This window comes from Carcharodon carcharias, chromosome 21 (assembly GCF_017639515.1).
Source record: "Carcharodon carcharias isolate sCarCar2 chromosome 21, sCarCar2.pri, whole genome shotgun sequence".
Taxonomy (NCBI): Eukaryota; Metazoa; Chordata; class Chondrichthyes; order Lamniformes; family Lamnidae; genus Carcharodon; species Carcharodon carcharias.
The window spans coordinates 32431210-32457364 of NC_054487.1; the positions used below are offsets into that span (position 1 = coordinate 32431210).

At 40.1% G+C, this 26155-nt stretch overlaps 1 protein-coding gene across 3 annotated transcripts in view; it reads right to left on the reverse strand.

The window, feature by feature from the left end:
- Window positions 1–637: 637 nt before the first annotated feature.
- The window catches only part of LOC121293384 (protein Wnt-7b), a 95453-nt gene continuing 69935 nt past the window's right edge, over window positions 638–26155 (reverse strand). For all 3 annotated transcript variants that reach the window (XM_041216415.1, XM_041216416.1, XM_041216417.1), the window contains exons 3-4: window positions 12110–12381; window positions 638–3514 (exon numbers count right to left, since the gene is read on the reverse strand). In XM_041216415.1, coding sequence (XP_041072349.1) covers window positions 3035–3514; window positions 12110–12381 — 752 coding nt within the window. In that variant the 3' untranslated portion in view covers window positions 638–3034. The remainder of the gene's footprint in view (window positions 3515–12109; window positions 12382–26155) is intronic.

Below are 26155 nucleotides of genomic sequence, written 5' to 3' on the forward strand. Positions count from 1 at the left end.
ATATCTTTGAGGAAGCAGAGAGCTTTTACACAGGATTCACTGATCACTGTGAGTAATTCTGAAAATTTACAGATTATTGCAATCTCCAGTATAAATGGGGCCACAAATACCTGAACTGAATTGCTTCTTGTGAGCAAGCAACCCATTATGCCTCTGTCATACTGGAAGCAGAGAATTATTTATAATTTACCTAGAAAAATCTACTTGAACTAAGTTTAGTACAATAGTATCATTCTCTGATAGGTTGAATTTCATTTTACAATACCTAAAACTTTTGAAGGTTTGAATCTGTTGAGGATGTGACAGACAACAAAACTCTCACTTCTGGTGTGTTAATACAGAAAGACCTGATTCAAACAAATTCACTAGAAAGCTAATGAATATCTCCTCGAATCAGGCTCTCAATCCAAAAAGGTTCATGAAAGAAAAAAACAAAAAACTGCGGATGCTGGAAATCCAAAACAAAAACAGAATTACCTGGAAAAACTCAGCAAGTCTGGCAGCATCGGCGGAGAAGAAAAGAGTTGACGTTTCGAGTCCTCATGACCCTTCAACAGAACTGAAGGGTTGAAGGGTCATGAGGACTTGAAACGTCAACTCTTTTCTTCTCCACTGATGCTGCCAAACCTGCTGAGTTTTTCTAGGTAATTCTGTTTTTATTAAGGTTCATGAAAGGCTGTTTGATATTTAAATATGTGCTATGTCCTATGTCTATGGTCTTGACTGGGGTCTACACTCAGCACTTCCTTTACTTTTTTTTTGGTCAATTTAATTGAAAAAATTGAATTGTGGAAAGCATAGCAGTAGCGGCAGAACTCTGGCTACCTACAGCGGTGATTTGGGTGCAAATACAGACTTGACTGGTGTCCTTAATGAAAATGTGCCAGTCATTTTTAGAACTCTAACCTATCAGCTGACACAGAGTGACACCGACTTCAGTTGTGCCACCATCCGCAGTCAAGTCCATTTGGCACAATCAGATGAAGGACACTGTCAACAGAGGAAAATACCAGAGGCGGTAATTTAAAAGGAAGGAATGTAACTTTCAAAATCGAGGTTGGACAGTGCTTGCACTTGGTCATCAATGAAAGTGTTCTGGTGTAGAAACTGTATGGGCCAAGAGAGGAGGCATAGTTGGCAGGTACTCACTTAAAGATAACTGTAGCAATCATGAGTCATCTCATTTCAATTTCTCAGTCATGCTGTTATGCACAGCAGGGCTTCCAGTGTGGCATCAACGCTCTGGAGATGGTTTCCCAGAAGGCACCACATTCAATGCCCAGCCTTGCCCTGACCTCCATGTTCAAGGGATTTCAATTAGAGCATTCAAACAGTGTCTTGGCATGGCTTGTCAGTTGTAGTGTGTTGCTTTGAATGGTGTATGTCCCAGGGTGAACAAACTGACTGGGTCTATTCTGCTGCCTGAGCAACATATACCTTCCATTGGCCAAACCTGAAGCGGCAAATTTTTTCCTTTTTGTGATTGGAGATACAAAGTAGCAATGGGGACCAAAAGAGGGAACTGTGGGGAGGATAAAATAAATCTACCTCATCAAACTATAAGATTTGTAGGGTTTTAGAATTCGGAGTTAGTCAGTGAACTGTCCACACCCATGATGAACTTCAATTTGTCAGTCTCAAAATGTGACACATCTTGCACTGTAGGCAAAATGAGGAAGCACCTAATGAGAACTACAATGCATTGTATTCCACTTAATGCATGGGGTGAGGGAACAAAGCTACATATAGACCAACCAATGGGCAAATTACATTATAGTCACTTAGTGAAATGAAATACTTCTATAATAACCAACAGAGTACAATTGCAGCCAAGATCACCTTTTCTAAGATGTCCTCTCTCTGAAAAATGTAACATGACCAGGGATAAGTGGAGAAACAATACGAATCAAATTAAGTATCAATGAATTGACTTGGGTAAAAAGATTTCCTTAACTATAAAAAAACATTTTTTGTCAACGATTATGGTAAGCCATACCAGTAGCATATAATATCCCTTTGTCCCCGGATTCAGGAACTTCCTTTCAAAATAAATTAATTCTTTTCAAGAGTATTTGAATCTATGAACACCTTTAAAATTAATTGGTTCACAAGTCCCTCTATATCAGCCTAGCCACACTTCTTGTTAAACTCTTGATGTGTATGCAAAGTAGTTTCAGAGAAATATTGGGGAAATATCCAAATGAATGTGTTATAAGTCAGGAAAGAATCTAACAAGTTTACATTAAAAAAATTACAATATTACTACCCGTTAGTGCTTAGTTTTACTTTCATTCTATAACATAAATAAACTTTTCTTTAAGTATCCAAACAGCTCCAGTGAGACTGGACAAGACACATATTTAGTCATTTTCAAACAAAATGATCTGCACGTCCTCCTGCCTTACACTGAATGTCAGCACATCATTTCTGGAACGATGCAACTCAGTCATTTCCAGTTCTCAATAGCACATAACAATGTTTGTGTTCCTTTGCCATCTGATGACTCTCCTAGTACTCAGTTAGTCACTTTGCTTCACACACATTTTTTATTGGTGTGCGCAAGTATTGTTTTTGTTTCCTCAAAGCATAGGATTGTGCCATAGCTGAGCAGAATTTCTTGTGGAGAATATGAAAGTGAGGAGAGATTGTAAAGTGCACAGCATTCTGGGAGTTGTAGCTTGTTCACCCACTACTTGCCATACATATATCAATAATACTGCCCATAAGAATGGACTGCAGCTCCCAGAGTGCATTGCAATTGTTGCAGCTTTGCACTGGTATTAAGTATGTCAAATTGCATCTGACTCCTCTTTTATGATGATCATGAGGTGGAAACATCAGCCAACCTGCAACATCCTTTTAAGCAAAGAATGCATTTTTTTAAAGTAGATACGACACTGATGTTGTAGTAAATTGGTATTAAATTCCATTCTTCTTTTGTTGACTCCTCTTTTCTTTCCTCTCCGTTTCTCTTTCATTGTGTCTCTTTTCCCCCTAGCATGAAGTGTTTATTTTTTTAGTCAGCATAACTTCCTCACTTGCAGGTGAAGACTTCAGTCCTTTCACTGCATGTGTTGCATTTGACGAAGCAGCACCAATGGAACTTGCAGTTGCACTGCCACACTTTGGTATACTGGTGGGTATTGTAACCTCGACCACAGCACATCAGGTCGCAGCCATCTCCATGATGAGAGGTGCGATTACATAATCTTCCCTGGGTGCCTACACTCCCCGTTGAGCTGTCCTCCTCGCAGTAGTTCGGCGATCGCTCTATATAAACTAGATCTGTGTCCATGGGCTTTCGATAGGTCCTGGGCTTCTTGATTTTAAGAAAGGTGGGCTGCCGTAACCTGGTGGCTCTGACAGCTTCAACATGAACAGCCTCACTGTACTTTTCTTTCAAGATGTATCCAATTTCTCGGAATTTGGGAAGAGTTGTCCAACACGTCTTGGTTGTACACGAGCCAGAGACACCATGACATTTGCATTCCAACTTCATTCTTTCTTCCAAAATCTATTGAAGTTAGAATAACAAGTGTTACATGTGAATATTAAATCACTAACGTTGTGCCCTTTACTAAAATCTTGACTTCAGTTTTGTTTTATTTGAGATTTTGCTCAGTTATAATGAGAAAGTACCTCCAGTTGCCCTTGGGGGTGCTATGCTTTGATGCTAAGGCAAGATTTGCATCACTTGATTGTTTGTAATCTTAGAGAATTATAAAATATTATTCAGTTCATGTACTTGAACAAGTCTGCTCTGCCAATGTATTGTGTTGTTTTTTCTGTTACTTTGACTTTTGTTCATTCTATTAAAAAAAAATCACCCTCCATAATTTAGGTTTACAATTAAGACAAGTCTGACTGGATTTGTAGGAAAAAGAACAAGATTAGTACCAGGACACTAAACAATTAGGTGGATAGGTGAAATGTTCCACTTCGGATCCTGATTACAGGCCTACAGAATTTTAATCTGTCTTTTGCGTTTGGATGTTGACAGACCTGAACTTTCAGTTTTTCTTTAAACCTGCTTTAGATAGATGAGATTGAGTTGAACCCTCAGAATGCCAGTGTAATGCCATAACTTTTCTCCTACTTGTTGATTCCTTGAAATTCCCCATTCCATCATCAATTTACACAACCATTTCAGTGTATTCTTCCTTACCCACCCCCTTTGTCATATAGCTACCTGGTGCCTGGAGTTTCCCTGCACACATGTTTTCTCCATTCTTTATGTTCATTACATTTGATTTAGTAAATTATATATAGTGAAGCCATCTTAATGTAGCTTGGGATTTTCTGGTGAGGGTCCATCTAAAAAGTCCCCACAAGCCCTTTAGACTAATTTTATTTAGTGGCTGTTTAATTTGATACCTTTTGAAGCTGTTTGACTAGTGGCAGTGGCAGCATCAAGGTCCTAAGGTAGCAAAGTTTTGCTACAAAATAAAGCTGGTCTCCTTTCCCAAATCTGTAAACAGCATTCCTTACTGCACATAGTAGGAATGGTTTAGTTTCCCACTACAGCCTGCCCTCCATGTTTGAGGTACTTGTACACTGGCAACTGCAGGACCAACGTCTATCCACCAACTGCTAAATCACAGCTACTTAACCCAGCAGCAGAGTCATGGATCCACAAAAAACTGCCACTGGAATTAAAGAGGCCCATTTAGCAGTTTAAGATAATCTCCCAGAATCTAAACTAAACAAGCTCCACAAACCGTCTTGCAGTAAATAGCGTTAAGCACTGTGATTGATCCTTTAAATCTCAGGTGTGTTGAGGTACGTGACAACAAGTGAGAAAAAGCTTGTGTGCTCTAATGAATTCATAAACTTCTAGGCTGCACTAAGGGACAGAAAGCTAACAAAAGCATAATGCTAAGTCTTTTAATAGGATCAACTTGTTCTCTCACATCACAAACCTGCGTCTTTAACACAAGGTTCAGGGTGAGCCGGTTTTGCCATTTACTTCAGCTGACTAACTTCCATCTGCTTCCCACCCCCTTCCCCTGTTGACAGTTAAGAAGTTTCAACTGGTATTTAGAATGTTATTTTTTTTTGTTTCTGCTGCTTTCTGTTGACAGTCAGGAATGTGGAATATGTCTTGAGGAATGTGAAGTTCTTTTTTTCTCTGTCCCTTTATTGCTGGTTAAGAATCAGTTCTTCAACCCACTCATCTCTTTGCCAGGAAACCAATGACCCCTGGCTAGCCAATCAGTGGACTCCAAACAGTATATTAATATGACGTAATACTAGTTAGAATACGCACATTTCAACTGGAAATGATTTGGCATCTGAAACAATGGGATAGTAAGTTAATTATGATATACATTGGTTAGCTAATAAACAGGCTGCAATGTATCCCTTCGCTTTTCCTATATATATGTTGATTGTTTTACAACCCTGAAGCCGCCCATGGCATAGTACCATCCAAACTAAATAAATCCCACCCCAAATAAATACAATAGTCAAGTACCCACTGTAAAATTATACATGTCCAGTCTGCAATGGGTGTGTAAAGATTGTATTTTTAGCTCTTTAAGTACTAGGTGGGAATATCCATGCTTACATGCACTTAGCTGACATGGCAAAGTTTAAACAAACATCTGCACTCCAGTAAATTGTAAATACAAAATTATGTTACAGATAATTTCTCCTGTAACAGATATTGACATTCTGAAAGTTTCATTAAAAAAATTTGAAAGGTTTGATTCAATGCTACTGCATCCAATGAAGGCAAGTCAAAAGTCACACTGTACACGGCTCTTATTGTCACATTTGCTGGACAGCCAGCTGTAAGTTAGGTTAGCTAACGGATTGACTAGCCAAACCAAAAGTGCACAAGCCAAATTCCTGCAGGATCAATGGTATGAATCTCATCCTGTGTTCTGTAACTGTAGCCAGTGGCGAGAAAACCCTTAGCCAAAGATAGGCTGCCAGCAAATAGCAGTAATGTAGTGTCCTGTTAGAATTCATGAATCTTTCTTCAGAAAGTATTTTCGGTTGAGCAACCCTTTCATTGAAACTTTCATGTTAACATAATCCTTCAACTGTTTATAACATTTTTAACTGATGCATCTTTTGTGTATGCAAGATTTACTTTTGCCCTCCTTCTTTCATATCCTATTCTACTGTGATATTTCCATCTTCACATCCTCTCCCTTGAGACAGAACAGTGGAACTTACACTTCACACAAGCACTGTTCTTTTCTCTCTCTAACACCTAATAGGAGGCTTGTATGGAAAAAAAATTGTATGTGTATCATGTCTTTCACAACCACAGGATGTCCCAAAGCACATTACAGTGAATGAAGTACTTTTGAAATATAGTACTGTTGTAATGTACTTTGAGACAAAATTAACAGTTACTTGGGCAAAAATGGATTAATTAAAGAAAACCATCTGAAATAGTTAATGGCAAATCATGTTTAACTTGCTTGAGGTTTTTTGATGAAGTAACAGACAGGGTAGATGAGGGTAATGCAATTGATGTAATGTGCATGGACTTCCAAAAGGCGTTTGATAAAGTGTCACATCACAGGCTTGTGAGTAAAATTAGAGCTCATGGAACAAAAGGGACAGAAGCAAATAAAAACAAGAAATGCTGGAAAGACTCAGAAGCTCTGTTAGCATCTGTGAAACAGAGTTAACATTTCGAGCCTGTATAACTCTTCTTCAGAGTCATATGGACTCGAAACGTTAACTCTGTTTTTCTCTCCACGAATGCTCAGACCTGTTGTGTTTTTCCAGCATTTTTTGTTTTTATTTCAGATTTCCAGCATCCGCAGTATTTTGCATTTATCTTGGGGACAGTAGCAGCATGGATATGAAATAGGCTGAGTGACAGGAAACAGAGTAGGGCTGAAAAGTTGTTTTTCGGACTGGAAGAAGGTTTATAGTGGGTTTCCCTGGAGTCGGTGTTAGGACCCCTGCCTTTCTCGATAAGCATTAATCACCTAGATTTAGGTGTACACGGCAGATTCTCAAAAATCGTGGATGGCTCATAACTTGGGAGTATTGTGAACTGTGAAAAAAGATCGTGATAGACTTCAAGAGGACATAAAAGGGCTGGCGAAATGGATGGACAAGTGGCAGATAAAATTTAATACAGAAAATTGTGAAATGATTCATTTTGATAGGAAAAATAGAGAGGCAAAATAAAAGGTAGAATTTTAAAGTGGGTGCAGAAGCAAAGGTGGCAGGGCAGGTTGAGATGGTGTACTGGATCCAGGGCTTTATAAACAGGAGCATAGAGTAGAAAAGCAAGGATATTGTGATAAACCTGTATAAAGCAATGGCTTGGCCTCTACTTTCAAGGATGTGAGGGCTTTAGAGAAGGTGCAGAAAAGATTCTCCAGAATGGTTTTGGGATGAGGAACTTCAGTTACATGGATTTTTTTTTAATTATTCACGGGATGTGGGCTTCGCTGGCTGGGCCAGCATTTTTTGCCCATCCCTAATTGCCCTTAAGAGGTGGTGGTGAGCTGCCTTCTTGAACTGCTCAGTCCATGTGGTGTAGGTACACCCAAAGTGCTGTTAGGAAGGGAGTTCCAGGATTTTGACCCAGCAACAGTGAGGGAACGGCAATATATTTCCAAGTCAGGATGGTGAGTGACTTGGAGGGGAACTTCCAGGTGGTGGTGTTCCCATCTATCTGCTGCTCTTGTCATTCTAGGTGGTAGTGGTCATAGGTTTGGAAGGTGCTGTCGAAGGAGCAGGAACATTGCAGGAGTTCCCGCAGTGCATCTTGTAGATGGTACACACTGCTACTGCTGTGCGTCGGTGGTGGAGGGAGTGAATGTTTGTCGATGTGATGCCAATCAAGTGGCTGCTTTGTCCTGGATGGTGTCCAGCTTCTTCAGTGTTGTGAGAGCTGCCCTCATCCAGGCAAGTGGGGAGTATTCCATCACACTCCTACTTGTGCCTTGTAGATGGTGGACAGGCTTTAGGGAGTCAGGAAGTGAGTTACTTGTCACACGATTCTTATCCTCTGAAATGTTCTTGTAGCCACAGTATTTATATGTTCACTTTCTGGTCAATGGTAACCCCCAGGATGTTGCCAGTGGGGAATTCAGTGATGGTAATGCCATTGAACATCAAGGGACGATGGTTGGATTATCTCTTGTTGGAGATGGTCATTGCCTGACACTGTGTTACTTGCCACTTGTCAGCCCAAGCCTGGATATTGTCCAAGTCTTGCTGTATTTGGACATGGACTGCTTCAGTATCTGAGGAGTCGCGAATGGTGCTGAACATTGTGCAATCATCAGCGAACATCCTCACTCCTGATCTTATGATGGAAGGAAGGTCATTGATGAAGCAGCTGAAGATGGTTGGTCCAAGGGCACTACCCTGAGGAACTCTTGCGGTGATGTCCTGGAGATGAGCTGACTGACCTCCAAAAACCGCAACCATCTTCCTTTGTGCTAGGTATGACTCCAGCCATATTGAAGAAGTTGGGGCTGTTATCCTTAGAGAAGAAAATGTTGAGAGGAGATTTGGTGGCATTATCAAAATTAATAGGGGTCTGGACAGAGTAGATAGGGGGAAACTGTTCTTGTTTATAGAAGGATCAAGAATCAGAGGTTACCAGTTTAAGGTGATTGGCAAAAGAAGCAATGACAACGTGAGGAAAGTTTTTTAAGCGGCGAGTGGTTAGGATCTGGAATACTCTGCTTGAGAGCTTGGTGATGGCAGATTCAATCTTGGGCTTTCGAAAGAGTATTGGATAATTATCTAAGGAGAAAATATTTGCAGGGCTATGGATTTTATGTGGGTGGGCCTTAATTGGCCTGCCCAGCATGATGCGCACCCGGTAGTGCTCAGCGCTATCTGTGCGGGCGGTGGGAGGAGGGAGAGTCGGGGCATGCACGTGAAAGAGCACAGAAATCTCCCTGAGGCACGGAGCTGCCTCGGAGATAAAGTTCAAAGTGAAAATTTTTACAAAAGGAAAGATAAAAATTATTCAGATATGTCCCCTCAAGTGACAATGTAACATGAGCTGGGACATGTTTATGGAGTGTCAAAAAAAATTTATTCATTTAGTAAAACCTTCATGAAACCTCATCCTGCCCGTGGATGAGGTTTCATGCAAATCGCGAAGGGCGCTTGGGCTCTTCGCCTGCCCACCAACCTTGAGGCTGGACGGACAGCCCTGTCAATTTGGTGAATTGGCTCATTAATGGTCTTAACAGGCCTTTGACAGTTCGGCAGGCACGCAGCTGACTCCGGTGCACGCCACCAAATGAAAGATCGGAATGACGTCACCAAAGGTAATTTTACGTGTTGGCGTGTGGGGGTGGGCCCCGCATGCCAAAGAGAAAATTCTGCCCTATGATTCTATGTGGTTGGTGATGTTTTTGAGAGACATGATAAGAAACTATATGAATACAGGTTCTTTCCTTGACATTCAAATCCAGCTCTTCAATCCCTGAATAATTGGATTTAAACCCTTATTACAAGCTGCTGAGCATGCTCATCTGATAAAATACATTAATATTAAGCAGCTTGGCACCACGGCAGTACATTTTATGATGCAGAGATCACAGGTTATAATCCTAGGGCAGCTTTACAATCAAATCTATCTGTTCTATTTGTGACTAATATTTAGCTCTATGCCCCTGTTTGGTATAGTATTACATGATATTGGGGCATCCCATAATGAGAGGGTGTGAAATACTGAGCCTCTTTGCATTGTGAAAACTAAGCAAGTATTCCTAATCCTGAGCTAAATGGAGCAGTGAATTTAAATGTTGGTTGCAGCTGGCTTTTGAATGCAGGTTCTCTGGACTGATTGTCCAATACCACCTCCACAATGGGGATCATGTCATAACCAACACCTTTCAAATACTGTTGTAGACTTATAAATATGGTGTTTCAGACTGATGGAAAGATGGTTTATTGATGTAATTAGGCCAGGGTCTGAGCAGAGTGTCCTAAACAATATGATGCGTGGTGCATTTCTGGTGTAGACTGAGCATACGCCCCTCCATATTGTGACCTGCAGTGCTGTCTTTCACTGATAAACAAGCACTGTGTAATCAAATTGGCAGGCTATTAGGTTCTGGTGGTATAGATTGAGGGACATGTATTGGTCAGAACATAGGGAGAACTCCTGCTTTTCATTAACTTGTACTGGGTGGTCTTTTATATCTAACTGAGGAGTAGTCCTTGGTTTAATATCTAATCTAGAAAAAGGCACCTCACACAGTGTAGCATTCCCTCAGTACTACACTGAGGTGTCACCCTGTATCAGTTCTAGAGTTGTGCATTTCTGTCTCGGAGGCAAGAATGTTACCACTGAGCTATCACCAAGCAGATCATTTTGAAATTTGGGATAGAATTGTTCTGATTTTGTTAGATAATTAGAAATATATTCACTTTTTAAGAATTAGATTCATAATAGTAATTTTAACAATCTCAATTTAATTAATTACAAATGTTCCATTAAAATCAATAACTTCACCTTAACCTCACCCAGAGCTACCAGGGCACCATAGGCAAAAGACAAATTTCCAATATGTGCATAAACACACAAGTCCATTTTGTGTGACATGATTGTATTTTCTCAGAAACTTGCCCTTGGAATTTTTCCGACTTTTAAGGAGAATCAAAGTAGGGTTTCCTTAATAATAATCAGCAAGTCAGGCAACATCTACGGAGAGAAAAACAGGGTCAACATTTCAGGTCTATGAGCTGTTCTGATGAAAAGTCACAGACCTGAAAAATTAACCCTCTGTTACACTCTCCATGGATGCTGCCTGACTTTCTGAGTGTTTCCAGAGTTTTCTGTTTTTATTTCAGATTTCCAGCATCTGAAGCATTTTGCTATTTTTATTCAGGTTTCCTTAACTATGGTAGGGTGCCAACTTAGCTGATTACACCACTGTACCAAGGATTGTGTGTTCAAGCCCCACTCCAGCTCTTACAACACAGTATCTAGGCTAAGGATCCAATAAAGATGTTGAAGGCTTTCCATATTGTTGGATTCTAAGATGAGATATCAATCCAAGGTCTGCTTGTTTGAGTGGTTGATGCAGAAATTGAAAAATCCTTGGGAACTCAATGAAGTAATACAGGGAGTTTACCTGATGCCTTGGTTAATATTCACTTTTCCACTAACACCACAAAAGGTGAACCAATTATTAATCTCAGGATTGTTTGTACCAGTTAAAGTAACAGCAATCTAATGCAATTTAGTACATGAAAGAAAGACTTGCATTTATATAGTCTCTGCCACAATTTCAAGACATTTCAAAGTATTTTACAGCCAATGAAGCACTTTTGAAATGCAGTCACTGATGCAATGTAGGAAATGTGGGGTCTTTTGAGTTGTTTCTGGGAGATGTATTAAGGCACCAAATAGATACATCTTTATTTTCTTCTGGCTATCTTCAAATATTATGTTTGTAATCTGATTAGGTGCTCCCTCTCTCCATCCTTGTGACTAACAAGCCTTTCAGACCTGTTTTCAAATTGCTGCTCCTTCCTTGGCCAAATGCCAAACCATCTGCTGTGAATTGTATGGAAGTGGCACAAACTGAGTTGCCCTTTTATATTCCTGCTTTCCTTATGTTTAAGCACCGAATCTCACCTTTGGTTTTAGTTTAAATATCTTGCAACGATTGTTAAGGGTGGAGGTGGGGCTTGAATTTTTTCCCTCTTTATGTGTATGTTGGAATATTTACTGCTTCTGTTCAGGTCTGGCACAGATTAACAGAACTCAAGTCACCCAAATAAGCACTGGAAATGCTAAGTGAAACTCGTATAGGAATTCTTAGCCTGGCTGTTGTCGGTCACGAGTCTACAGTTCAAATTATCCTCAAAATGACGGCAATTTGAGACCAATGGCAGGCAGTCTTACTAAGAGACGGCATAAAGATGGCAATGTGCAGATCATGATGGTACAGGACTTGACATTGCTGAAAAGCTTGAGGGGGCTCTGAATTGTATTTAACACATGCTTTACCTGGAGTGCAGAGATAGGAGAATTTCATCTTAAAGCAACTCACTGATAAGCACAAACACACACAAGAAAAAAAATCTACATATTCATCACATGCATTGAAGTTGAAGTTCTCCCTGTCCAGTGTCTAAAATACACAGATTTTACCTTTCGCCCAGCCTCATTGTTATGCAGATTCATCAGCCTCCTGGCATTTTTTTTGATTTCCCTTGCATCCACGAATTTCCTTGAGAACTCGATTCCATATTTGATGTCTGCAGAGCAGCCTCCCCATTTCCAGCCTTCCTCTTGGTTGTAGTAGCCCTGTTTTTCTCGATCGCAGCCACAGTTACTCAGGTTTCCTTGACTGCATGCAGCAGTCACTGCATGAGCTACACCAGCCGCAGTGATGGCATAAGTGAATGCTGCTTCTCGGCTACCTGTAGGCACAGGATAACAAACGTTAGGACATCAGGCACCTGTGAGCTTTTTTGATATCTACAAAATTATTTTTTGAAAAAAATACTGTTAAAGCGTTAATGAAACTGCATGGCTAATGGTTAATTTAATCACAGAATATCAGACAATCAAACAGACTGAATGACAATAGGATATTCTTAGTCTGCTATTGTGGAGACCATTCACTGAAGTTCTTGGAATGTACTATCTAAAATGAAAAGAAACTCTCCTATCATTGGAAGAAAGAGCAGACTTTAATTGATTGATTTATTTATTTAACTAAAGCTAGCAGCAAGAGCAGTTGAGTCTGCATTGATAACGTTTTTGAATAGAAGCTGGGTAAGTTTATAGTTGGGAAAAGGATAATTGGCTCTAGGGGTAGATATTGAGTCAAACGATCACTCCACAGGTTGCCCTGAGGACAGCAAATCACTTAGCATTGTTGATTGTAGAGATGGATCAATATCCTAGAGTTATTTGGCAATCCTCTTTGAGGCTCAGGAAATTTTTAATGCAGAAATTCATCTCTGAAGAGTAAACCTCTGAGTGAAAATCTAAAATGGGTTGCACTGTAACCTGATGTATGCAAAAGAACCTCTCTACATCTCACCGACGACCCCCACCATCACCACCACTGCACGCCACACCCCCCTCTAACCCACTGAAACAATGTACATCCTAGGCTGTCTTCACGTTCCTCCAGCAGCATGTTCAAATGTAATCTCCAAAGAGTTCCTTTGCTGTGGTATTGGTTAGGAACACTGTGTAGTATGAAGGAAAAAATCAAACCCCAGCAAACAAAATACAACAGTAATGTCTTTTTTCTACACGTTTATGTAGCATAGACTTTGCTGCAGACAGAACAAGACCTGATTTGCTAAAGATGATTTTGGCTGCATTCTCACCATGGGGCACCAATTCAAAGAAATCTCCTAGCATGTCTGAAACTACAGAAGGTCTGTATAAAAGGAGAATTCTTACAAGCTAGACAAATGCCAACTACAACCTAGTGTTTTCTATCCTGCTGGCTCCAAGATTTCGTTATGTGAATAATAATTATATTAAAAAGTTGGGGAGCCTCATCCAGGCTGAAGAAAAAGCAGGTCATCATAAAATATAGAGCAGCGTACGTGGTGGGCGAGGAGGGAAGCATAGAATATCCAATTGGTACAAAAAAAAGCCCTCCTCTTTGAGAAGGTAATTCCAAGACAGTAATCAAATTCCAGGATTTGAATCTCATTCCCAGCTCTGACTATGAAATCTAAATGGCTTATCATCACCCAAACACCAGTTTCAGATGGTGATTTCCTCTTCAGTTGTTTTTTTTTTAAATGTGCAGCCTTGCTGTGTCATATCAACTAAGAGCAGTTTAAAAAAAAAAATCATCATTCTAAAAGGGAGATCTACCATAGGCACCTTTCTTTAGAAAATATCTATAGGCAAAGTTAGATAAAGTTAGCAACAAAAGCCCAAAAATGCTGGACACACTCAGCAGGTTAGGTAGCATCTGTGGAAAGAGTAACCGAAGGTATTTCTGTTATTGAACCTTACTAACAACTGAAACGTCCTCTATATTCTCTCCACAGATTCTGCCTCACCTGCTGACTGTTTCCACGCTCAGGTTTACAACATCTGTAGTATTTTTCTTTTTTGTATAGAGCTCATTGGTTATCAGTTATATAATAGATAAATTATGTTTCTTTTCTATTTCTCTTCCTCTCTGAATAGTGTTGAAATAGCTATGCATGAATTTGAAAGAGACCTAGGAATTTTAGATTTATGCTCAACATGTCCAACCAATGTAGGGAAACAATCAACAACGCCAATGGAATGTTGACCAATGTAGCTAGAACAATAGGATACAATTCAGGGGAAGTTACGATCAAACTGTGGTCAGGCTACATCCAGAGTACTGTGTCCAGTTCTGGTTTTTGAGGCTTAAGAGGGTGTTCAAGCAGGGGAGGCGGTGCAGAGAACACACAGGAGGCTGATCCCTAGTTTCAAAGTTCTGTGTTATGGGGAACGTCTGAAGAGATCTTGGCTTTTTACCTGGAGAAAAGGTGTCTTAAAGGTGATCATATTGAGAGATATATGGTAGTTCCTGGAATGAGAAAGGTAAATCTGGCAATATTTTAATTAAATTGTAAGAGCGGGATAAGGAAATACAAGTTCTAACTAGTAAAAAGGAAATTTAAAACAGATGTCAGGAATTCTTCTTCACACAAAGAGTGATTAAAATTTGGAGTAGATTGCCTGATAGAGTAGCAGAGATGAATCTCTGCAATTGTTTAAGAATTAAATGGGGCTGATGTTTTCGAATCTTTCTGGATGCCTGGCCTAATATAAGCTTTCCTTCTCTGTGATTATCTTTTGATTTTGTGTTTAATGAGTATTACTTCAAAGTCAGGCACAAGTAACTTTAGTGGAAGAACTATTTGGAAGACATACTGAACTTGACAGGCTGAGGGAGCTGGTTTATCACAAAAAGGTAAGAGCATTAATGCAGAGAACCAATTTTCAGGAATTACTGAATCTAATAGATAAATTAGTAACACGGGATACTAGCTGAAAGTAGTTGCTGAACATGACAATGTGAGGGAGTTGAATTAACACCAAGAGGTGGTCATTCATGCAAGAGCATGCTTAATTCCCCATTTCTGGCTGAAAGACTATCTGCAGCTGATGATTAGTACAGGTGAAATTTCCACCAACTAATTCTATGGAATTTCTCAAAACTAATCAAGCAAAACTCAAGGAAGTTAATCCAGCACTGAGAATTTCATGGTTCCTATAGATGCTGAAACAATAGTATTTGGTAGAATTTGTGAACACTATTCTATATTCATGGAAAAATGTTTCTCTATTACTTAGCTTAAGAGTTGAATTTATTGATCATCTAATTTGTTATAATATTTTGATCTCTTCAATGTGAATCTATGCTCATATTTATGCTTATCCTTGTAATTTCATCTTGTCTTCCTTTCTTCAAATTAATTGCTTCTGATGATATCTACCCCATTTCGGAAGAGAGAAACATCAAATGTTAACTCTGGTTTGAGCCTTTCTGGTTTTGTGTTTGCTACTTCTGCAAGCACAGCTTAATTTTAATTGCTCACAGACAGATCGTGTTCAAGAGCACCAGTAAGGAGATCTAGGGTAGCACTGATGGCCATTACAGGAGAATCAGTGGACAAGGGAGAGGTCTCAGTGGGTTGGAAACCAGCCACTAGCATGTCAAAATTTAAGAAGTGACAAAATGGATGTAGGTGACTATATTTTCTAATTTGCATCAATGAATTAGATCTTGAAATTCAGTGGTCATGTTTGTAGATGATAGCAAATTATGAGAGGTAACTAATTCTGAGAAGGCAGCTCAGAAAATACGAAATGAGCTGGTCAACGTATATAAGTGAATGGAAGAATGGTAGATGAAATATAATACAGGAAAGTTTAAAGTACAGCATCTAGGATGGAAAAATGGACAATACACATTTGTCCATGAATGGTGTTAAAATAACTAAGAATTGAGTTGAATGAGATCTGTGTAACAGCAGACTTGACACTGAACATGGCAAGCCACTGCAGTGTTAAATTAACAAAGCAGCTGGAATTTTGAACTCTACAATCAAAACAGTAGAGTACAAAACATAGAAAATCAGTTATTTAGTTTGGTGGTCAAACCACACCTTAAATACTGTATTCAGGTACGGTAATCATAGGGATGATATTTCAGGTGCTGGAAGCATAACAGGGAAGAGCCTTAACATCTAACATCTGAGCTGAGGAAAAAATGGAATAAAGTAGTTTCTTATAGCCTCCAAAGTAGACAATTGGGAGGTGATCTTATAGCAGCTTATAAAATAGTTAATGATAGATAAAAGTAACTCTGGAGCATTATTTCAAAGTGAATTGCAAGTTTCAAACAAGCGGGTAACAGGTTCTCCTCGTAAAAGCTAAGTTAATATGTATATTGAAGAAATATTCAAATAGAATAACAGAGGCAAAAGTTTTAGAATTATATAATACTGTATGCAAGAAATATTGCAATGGCGAACCTTATGGCCTTGATTTGGCCCTCCTAGCTTAATTGTCCATTATTATCCTTATTCGTATTTACTTGTGATCTTTTAGTTTTATTTGTGCTTTTTCAAGGCCTATTGTCTCTTCCCAGTCTTCACTAAAGTTTTAATTCCTGGAATTACCCTTACCATCCTTCTCTGAACCCTCTCCAATACAACAGTATCCTTCTAAAGGTAGCATACACAAAATTTCTCACAAGAGCTTACATTCTAGATTAAAATAACATTTGTCTTTCAATTAGAAATCCATGCAATTAATCTGTTTGATCATTGAAGCAATAAATACAAAGTGGAGTTTTTCAGATATGAACGGACAATGTGTGATGTATCAGAATGAGAACGAGAAGTAAACTGTCCAGAATAATAGCATCAAAAAGTTGACTTAGAATGCAGAGGTTTCGTTCCACATTTTAATCATGTATAGATGCTAATTAAAAAGAAGAAATGCATTTATACAATGCTTTAACAGCTCCTCAGGACACATCAAAGTGCTTCATAACCAATGAGTTCTTATTGAAGTTCAATCACTGTTATTACATTGTTAACTATGACAGTTGCAGAATTATAGTTTACAGCACAGAAGGAAACATTTGGCCCATTGTGCCTATGCTGGTTCCTTGGTAAAGCAATAATCCAATTGCACACAGTAAATGAGATGAATCTTTTCTTTTTGTGGTGTTGGTTGAAGGAAAAATATTGGCCAAAACACAGAGAATTCTACTTTGAAAATTGCCGTGGAATATTTTATGTCTACCTAAACTGGTAAGAGAGTTCCATGGTTTAAAGTCTAATTATAAACATGGCATCTTCAGCAATGCAGCACTCAGACAAAACTGCACTGAGTTATCAATCTCAATACTGTCGGCTGATGGTGTGGAACGGACTTGAACTCACAACTTCCTAAGATGCTACAAGCTGAGCTTAGCTGGCACTCTCTGAAAATTCTGAATTTACAAACTTCGAAAGTGTAAGTCAAGTTAATAACTGTTATCTTTTCTCTCTCTGTGAACATTGTGAAATTAGAGCTGATTTCAAAAAGCAATAAATATGGACTCTATACTCATTTTAAAAGATCATTTTACAAGGTGGGGCTCTCTGAACAGTCACCCTTCTTGAAAGGAGGGTTTTGAAGGTTATAATATTATGAAAGGGACTTGTCTTCTCAGGTATTGAGTGAAGTCAGCCAGTCCTGTGAAACAGCGTGCTCCTGCAAGAAAGTTCTTTGATGCTGCCATGGTAACATGTTCAGTGTTAGACAAGAGTGACAGCAGAGAGATCAAATCTGATGTGAGATCCTATTGTCTGATCTATTAAGTCACATGAATCTAGTGGAAACTGAAATTATTAGTAGGATTCTTGTAAACGCAAGCAAATTTATGTTAATCTTATATTATGATGGGCTCTTCTCTGGATGAGATGTTCACACGCAACCAAAGTTATTAGCATGTCTTAAGGATATCGGCTGCCACAAAAGTATTTTCAACCTAAGATGGAACCAGCATTCATTTAAAGCACAAAGATACAATTTTTCTTTTGTTAAAGGAGCCACAGTCCTTAACTCTCTGAAAGTGTGATTGAATAGGAGTAACATTTTATAGCTGTGGAGTTAGCATTACCCAGCTAATTCAAACACTTGATTTCTGCTTTTATCATCCAATCATGCGATTATCCCAGGCAGTGAGCATGAACATAGGTGCACACATCCCGGCAAGTGTGAGTGTAGTTACTAAACACAGTGGCACTTGGTCTGTCACAGAACCCAAAGGTTTATGATCTGTCATAAGTGAGTGTATGTTTTGAAATCATAATGGACTCAGCCTGCCAATCACCATCTTGATAGATATTGGGCACAAAGAACCAAGTATAAATTAGGTTTACTTTGATTTTCTTGAGATGTATTAACTTTTCACCAATTGAAAGTATGTTTATAATTATATTTATCCTTTATTACTCTAGTAATTATAGTATTGGATCTTCCACTGTAGCTTTAAGAATAATCCTGTGTTGTAAGATCACATGATCTTGTGTTAACTGCACGGGGAACCTCTAGGAGAGAGCTCTTCTTTAGTTATAGAGTTTGATGCACACAAGTAGTTGCTGCTGCTAACTTGTAAATAAAGTTAAATGTTTCCACTAAGAAAAGTTGTCTGAAGATCAACTCTGTAATAATTATTGTAGGGGAAAGTTGGAAGTAGGGTGGCAGAAGAGCAATGAGGAATGATGAAACATAGAATCGTAGAATGGTTACTGCTCAGAAGGAGACTATTTGGCCTCTTGTATCTGTGCCAGATCTCTGCAACAGCAATTTAGCTAGTCCCACTCCACTACCCTTTCTCCACAGCCCTGCAATTTTTTCCCCTTTAGTTATTTATCCAATTCTCTTTTGAAATCAGCCTCCATCACAAATTCAGGCAATGCATTCTAGATCTTGAACACTTGCTACAAAAAAGAGGTTCTTCCTCATATTGCCTTTAGTTCCTTTGCCAATCCTTTAAATTGGTGTCCTCTGGTTCTCAATATTTTGATCAGTGGAAACAATTCCACTCCATCTACTCTATCCAGACCCCCTCATGTTTTTGAACACCTCTATCAAATCTCCTCTCAACTTTCCCTTCCCCAAGGAGAAGAGCCCCAGCTTCTCTAATTTACCCATTTAATTGCAGTTACTCATCCCTGGAACCTTTCTTGTGAATCTTTTCTGTGCTTTCTCTCATGTTTCCACATCCTCCTTCAAACTATGATGCCCAGAACTGGACACAATATTCCAGCTGAGGCCAAATCATTGTTTCATACAGCTTTATCATAACCTCCTCGCCTTTCTAATCTATGTCCCTATGTATAAAGCCTAGAATCCCGTACACTCTTTTAACCTGCCCTGCCATCTTCAAAGATTTGTGCACACATGCCCCCAGGTCCCTCTGCTTCTGCACCCCCTTCAGAATTGTACCCTTCATTTTATATTGCCTCTCCATGTTCTTCCTACCTAAATGAATCATGTCTTGTGTTCTGTTCTCCATACAATCTCAGTTGTGGCAAAAACACTAAGTAAATGATGGGCTTTGCTGACAGGGAGGATGTGTTGGAGGGGTTGATGTGATAGAACTTAACAATTGGTACATCCACAACCAAAAGGAAAAACCAGTTTGGACCAGCATTCTTATTTCACAGTTTTACTGGTGTTCCATTTTAAGGTATACAAGACCAGTTCAGACCATTTTTCTTATTTCCCACTTTTTACTGTTTTTTCCTTCTGGGCACATTCCCCATTGATCAGATAATTCCTCTACTCTGATGAAAATGTGCTAGTCGCTCACACAGAAATTCAGCTACAAAGACTCTTGAATTGTCTCCCTGCAACTTGTTCTTCCTTATTATAAACATCAAGAAAACCATGGTTATTGAACAGGGTGTTGTATTTCCTTGATCCCACTAAATAACACCCCGCTGGAAGTGGTTAGCAGATTCTGCTACCTTGAGTCCATGGTGGCTGACAATCTGTTTCTTGATGTGGAACTCAATACGCACATGGTGACAGCAGCTACCTGCTTTGGCTGACTCACAAAACGTGCATGGGATAACATCAAGCTGACTCTTAAAATCAACATGCTGATTTATGAATAAAAACAAAAAAACTGAGGATGCTGGAAATCCAAAACAAAAACAGAATTACCTGGAAAAACTCAGCAGGTCTGGCAGCATCGGCGGAGAAGAAAAGAGTTGACGTTTCGAGTCCTCATGACCCTTCGACAGAACTTAGTTCTGTCGAAGGGTCATGAGGACTCGAAACGTCAACTCTTTTCTTCTCCGCCGATGCTGCCAGACCTGCTGAGTTTTTCCAGGTAATTCTGTTTTTGTGCTGATTTATGAAGCCTGTTTTCTCAGCACCTTGAATGGCTGTGAAACATGGACAACTTATAACTATCAAGAAAGGAAAGTCAACAAATTTCACCTTCACTGTTTGCAGTATACTCTGGGCATCCACTGGTAGAACAAAATCATAGATGTGCAAGTCCTCTCAAAGGCAAATCTTTCAAGTCTGTTGGCATTCGTCAAGCAGAGGTGACTTTGCTGGTTCGGGCACGTTGGCGGGATGGAAAGTGCATATCTAAGTATTTTCTGTCTGGCAAAGTAGCCAGAAACAGATGACCAGTAGGACACCCAAAGCTCCACTTCAAGGATGCTTGCAAGTGTGACACAAAGGCCTTTAACATCAATTTTAACACTTGGGAGACATTAGCTGACAACAGAGGAAAATGGCTGTTGTAAGGTTGTTTGGTGTCTCCTTAAGAGGTCTGGAGGCTTATGTGGTTAAACATAAACTGTTTATAAGTAACAGGCAACTATATACATATCTCCAAGGTATAGCCCTAACTAGGTGCTATCTTAACTCTGACTTCTCTCAGACTCTACACACAGTCTAACATCATGTGACTCTCTACATCATTATGTGGGTGGTACAGCATTAACCCTTGCGAACACACACACCCTTATACTATGCCTCCCCCAAGTCCTTACCCAAATGTTTTTACAATATAATATTTTCATGCTACCCCCTCTCCCTCAAAGTCTCTGACTTTACAAATTCAGATGGTCTGGAGGCTTTATGACTCCTCCAGATCTCATTCTCTTCCCATTCGGAGGAGTGGGAGCCTCAGTTGTTTCGGGCTGACTTTTTTGGTTCGGAGTTTAAATTGTAGTACATGGTATTTCAAATACTCAGACTTCAACACCTGGTTCATTCCATAGTGCTTTTTTTTTTGGTGACATCATCTTCTTTGATCAGGTACCACGGGCTTATTCCAGTCCTTCTGGAGTTAATGTTTTCTCCATTCACTCAGAGTGGATTCTGGTTTTCTTTTTCCATTGGGTCCACCATGTTCTTCCTGGAAGTTGACAGTTCAAAGATGGAACCTTTATTCACAGCCGCCTGCTCGCTCCACACTGCCACCTGCTGTTGCAGTTTGGGTATTGTGTTGGCATTTTCAGAATGCTTTAATTTCAAGCTTTTCAGCTGCTTCTCAGCCTCCTCTTTCCTCTGCACTAAACTCTTCAGCTTATGCACTACATTGTGGTGATATGGTCTGCAATCATCTTGTGTTTTTGCTTGGGAATTGTCTCCCTCACCCAGGGGTATCCTTGCCCTTTTGGTGCTTTATTGGTGGTGTTCTGTACCTTATTTTAAGGTCTGTGCTCTCCACAATTTGGCTTTTAAAATAATTGTCAAAGGCTTTTAATATCTTACCAAATATGGTTGAGGATTCATCTTTACCTTGGTTTATGATTACATTGTTGCCGAATTCACCAAATAAGTACAAGAATGTTTTAACTTGCACTTCCTCTGAGTTTCTACCTAATCCTGATGTACTCCTGTAATCCAAAAATTTTCTTCTCCATGATGCCAATTTTGCATTTGATTTGGCCCATGTATGACCTCAAATTGGTCTGAGAGTTTTGATTTACTATTCAGAACAGGGGAATACAGTTCTAATTTTTTTTTCAAGATGGTGCCCCAGTAATCATTTCTTTCTCCTCTTCCATGCTTGTAGGGTTTTGGCAGGCTCCTGCTGTAATCATGCAGCAGCCTTTTAAACTTTGCAATTCTGCAGGAAACCTTTTAAACTAACAATTTTGGCCAGCAATCTGATCTTGGGAAAACATTTTGAAGACTATCAGTGTGCTCTGCCTTTCAAGTTTGGCCACAATGTGGTATGGGGCCTGACAAGATTCCAGCAATAGTACTGAAGACTTGTGCTCCAGAACTTGCCGCACTCCTAGCCAAGTTGCTCTAGTACAGCTACAACACTGGCATCTACCTGGCAATGTGGAAAATTGTCCAGATTACACAAAAAGCAGGATAAATCCAACCCGGCTAATTACTGTCCCATCAGTCTACTCTTAATCATCAATAAATTAATGGAAAGGGTCATCAACAGTGCTATCAAGCTGAGCACTGAGGCATTTGCTTAGCAATAACCTACTCACTGACACCCAGTTTGGGTTCCGCCAGGGCCACTCAGCTCCTGACCCCATTACTTTGGTTCAAACATGAACAAAAGAGCTGAACTCCCGAGGTGAGGTGAGAGTGACTGCCCTTGACATCAGGGCTACATTTGACCAAGTGTGGCACCAGGAACCCTAGCAAAACTAGAATCAAGGAGAATCAGGGGGAAAACTTTCCACTGGCTGGTGCCATATCTAGCATAAAGGAAGATGATTGTGGATGTTGGAGGTCAGTCATCTCAGCTCCACAACATCACTGAAGGAGTTCCTCTAGGGAGTGTCCTCGGGCCAAACATCTTCAGCTGCTTCATCAATGACCTTCCTTCCACCATTAAATCAGAAGGAGGGATATTCGCTGATGATTGCACAACGTTCAGTGCCTTTCCCAATTCTTCAGATACTGAAGCAGTCCATGTCCAAATGCGGCAAGACCTGGACAATACCCAAGCTTGGACTGACAAGTGGCAAGTAACATTCGTGCCACACAAGTGCCAGGCAATGACCATCTCCAACAAGAGAGAATCTAACCATCACCCCTTGACATTCAATGGCATTAACATCACTGAATCCCCCACTATCAACACTCTGGGGGTTACCATTGACCAGAAACTGAACTGGACTAGCCATATAAATACTATGGCTGTAAGACCAGGTCAGAGACTAGGAATCCTGCGATGAGTAACTCACCTCCTGGCTCCCCAAACACAGTCTACTACTACGTGATTCTCCACATCATAATATGGGCGGTACTGTTTCCCCAGTCCCACATTAACTCTTATTAACCCAAACACCCTTATACTACAATGGCGACATCATTTGTGGGCCAGCATGCATTACCATGATGATCAGTGGCTACAGCAGCTTGGCAACAGGACCGAAAGCAACAACCCACGATGACACTTGATAACCACTTCATATGCAACACTTGTGGCAGAACTTGCTTCTTACAAATTGGTCTCTTCAGCCATCAACAAAAGTGCACCATATGAAGCTACCCCATCTCCAAAGATTTCATTTACTGCATCTCCACCATCTTCTGCAGTTGGAAGGATACTGACAACAAACGTTTCCCAGCAGAAGTTTTAAAGCACAACTGGAGAGTTCAAGGATCTTTGAGGCTTAAGGATCAAGAATTACCATAGTCATAGCAGGCCTCTGGTGTTCTGTTTGTGACATCAAATTTTCCTTTTCTTAAACCTGCAGAATTTATTCTCACTATCAGCTGCCATTGGAAGAGTGAAGACAAAAGGTTATGGAAGATCTGGAGCAGTAATTAGCATTGTGAGGGAAGCAGTAACTTTAACAGAGCAAATCCATGAAGTTCTGAAATGTTATCCTTTATTCATTATTAGCCATTGAATACTCTCGACAGGATTTTGAGCCCTCCAAGGTCAAAAATGGAATTGGATGGGGTCCAAAAAACTGATGTCAGTTGGCATGCTAGTTTCCCAACACCATTACCAGTGCCAGCCATTCTTGCCAAGGTGAGTTCAAGGCCGGCAGGGCCTCCTCCAGTCAGCCTTCAGTTTCCCTAAACAACGGGGGGCTGTTTAACTTCCTGGAGCAGGGGACCCAGCAGCACAGCTATGGGTGCCAGCGCTCCAGGCGAGTCTAGAGAGCTTCCATGTCTGCCTGAGTACTAGAGCAGACACAGGTAGCCTTTATTCTCATTCCCCCCACCTACCCCCAGCCTCTGCAGTGGTGGCCTGACTGCAGGAACCATTTATTACTTAGTTTCAAAAAAGTTGGAGAGAGGGTGCCTACCTGTTGAAGTGTTACTTGTCATCCTTTACAACATGTTGTTCCTCTCAAGCTGCAGGACCTTGTTGGACCCCCCCCCCCACCCCCCAGCTTTTAGAGCCCACCTGCCACCCTTATTTGGACAGTGGGTGCCTCCATGAAAATTCCAATGGAACTGTTTGCCCCCTGAGGCAGATTCAGGACCTGGAAACAGTCCCTACTCCTATTTTTCACCCCCAGAGGGAACATCCAGCCCTCTATGTCTGCAGTACGTGAGCTAGAAGGATAGGAGTGATCTAATCAATCGGTGATCATTCACAGAGTTAATTATAGCCTGTTAAACATCCTACAGGCTGGGGCTGGGGGGGGGGGGTGGTGGGTGGGGGCTGGGCATGCTCATAGCAACTGCATACAACAATTTCAGTGGGAGTCATTACAACACAGTCAAAGATTCCAGCAATGAGACGTTTCTCTTATTACCTTCCTCTCCTTTTCACTGAATTCCTTTCCACCTCCTCCTCCTTTAATTGAGGTACCCTCTCCTCAAACCACCTGAGGTGCTGTGTCAATTCTTTCTTGCTTGGCAGTATGGGTAAATGATGACATTCACAGTTCTGTGTGAAGACAACTATTTGGTTTCTATAATTTAATTTGTAAGACTAAAGCTGCAGACCATTGTTAGGTTGGGAAAAATATGGATTTTTTGTATCAGTAACAATATCTACTCAGATGGCTAACACAAGTGAGCACAATGTGCTCTCACTGGGAGAACAGCTTAGATTCATTCACAGTATTTAAATGATAAAAAAGAGCAATGATGTAACTCAATGCCTGACTCCAAAACAAAGATGGTATGACTAACTTCATGCTGCAAATTGCTCATTTGCACACTGGAAGGAATATCTGATGCCGTTCATTTGCACCAAAAATGTCTACACATTCCAGTTCATTTTAAATGGGAATGTTTCTGGGTGGGAATGAGTTAAAGATCTGCAAATCTTTTGCTACAACATCTAATAATTCTGGAATGCAAACACAAGGAACAGATAGACATCAGCACTGATAGCATCACCCCAGGCAGCACACAAGGTGCAAGATTACAGATAAATCACTGGTTTGAAAAACACATTGAATTTTAAATTCTAAAAATAACCCCTGGATGACCAAAAGTTCTCCTCCATGCCATTCACCATCCTGACTTGGAAATATAGTGCCGTTCCTTTACTGTCACTGGGTCAAAATCCTGGAACTCCCTTCCTAACAGCACTGTGAGTGTACCTACACCACATAGACTGCAGCAGTTCAAGAAGGCAGCTCACAACCACCTTCTCAAGGGCAATTAGGGATGGGCAATAAATGCTAGCCCAGCCAGCAATACCTGTATCCAATGAATTAATTTTAAAAATCTAAAATATAACGAGATAAATTCCATGATGCTTTATGGCTGTCAGTATTAAACATATAATATACAAGAGCAGAAGGAAAAGCTAAGAAACTAGAAAACAAATTAGCTTTCCTCAAAAAAGTTGGACTCAAACTCAAGTTCTGTCGAAGGGTCATGAGAACTCGAAACGTCAACTCTTTTCTTCTCCGCCGATGCTGCCAGACCTGCTGAGTTTTTCCAGGTAATTCTGTTTTTGTTTTTGTTTTAGCTTTCCTCAGTTGTTGCTAAACTTGTAGGATCCATAACACAAGAAGCCCTTTCTTGGCATGTGTTAATCAGGTGCATGCAGTATTGATTTGTAGAGGACAGGTCATGCTTGAATAATTTAGCTATATTATATGTTTAGAAAAAAATATTAGATAAAGGGAATCTGGTGGATGTGTACTTTTTGGTAAAGTGCCACATAAGGGACTTGTTATGAAAATTAAAATACTGGTATTAAGGTAAAGAGGGTAAAATAAATGGTGATGCACCAAAGCAAGGAGTAGGGGT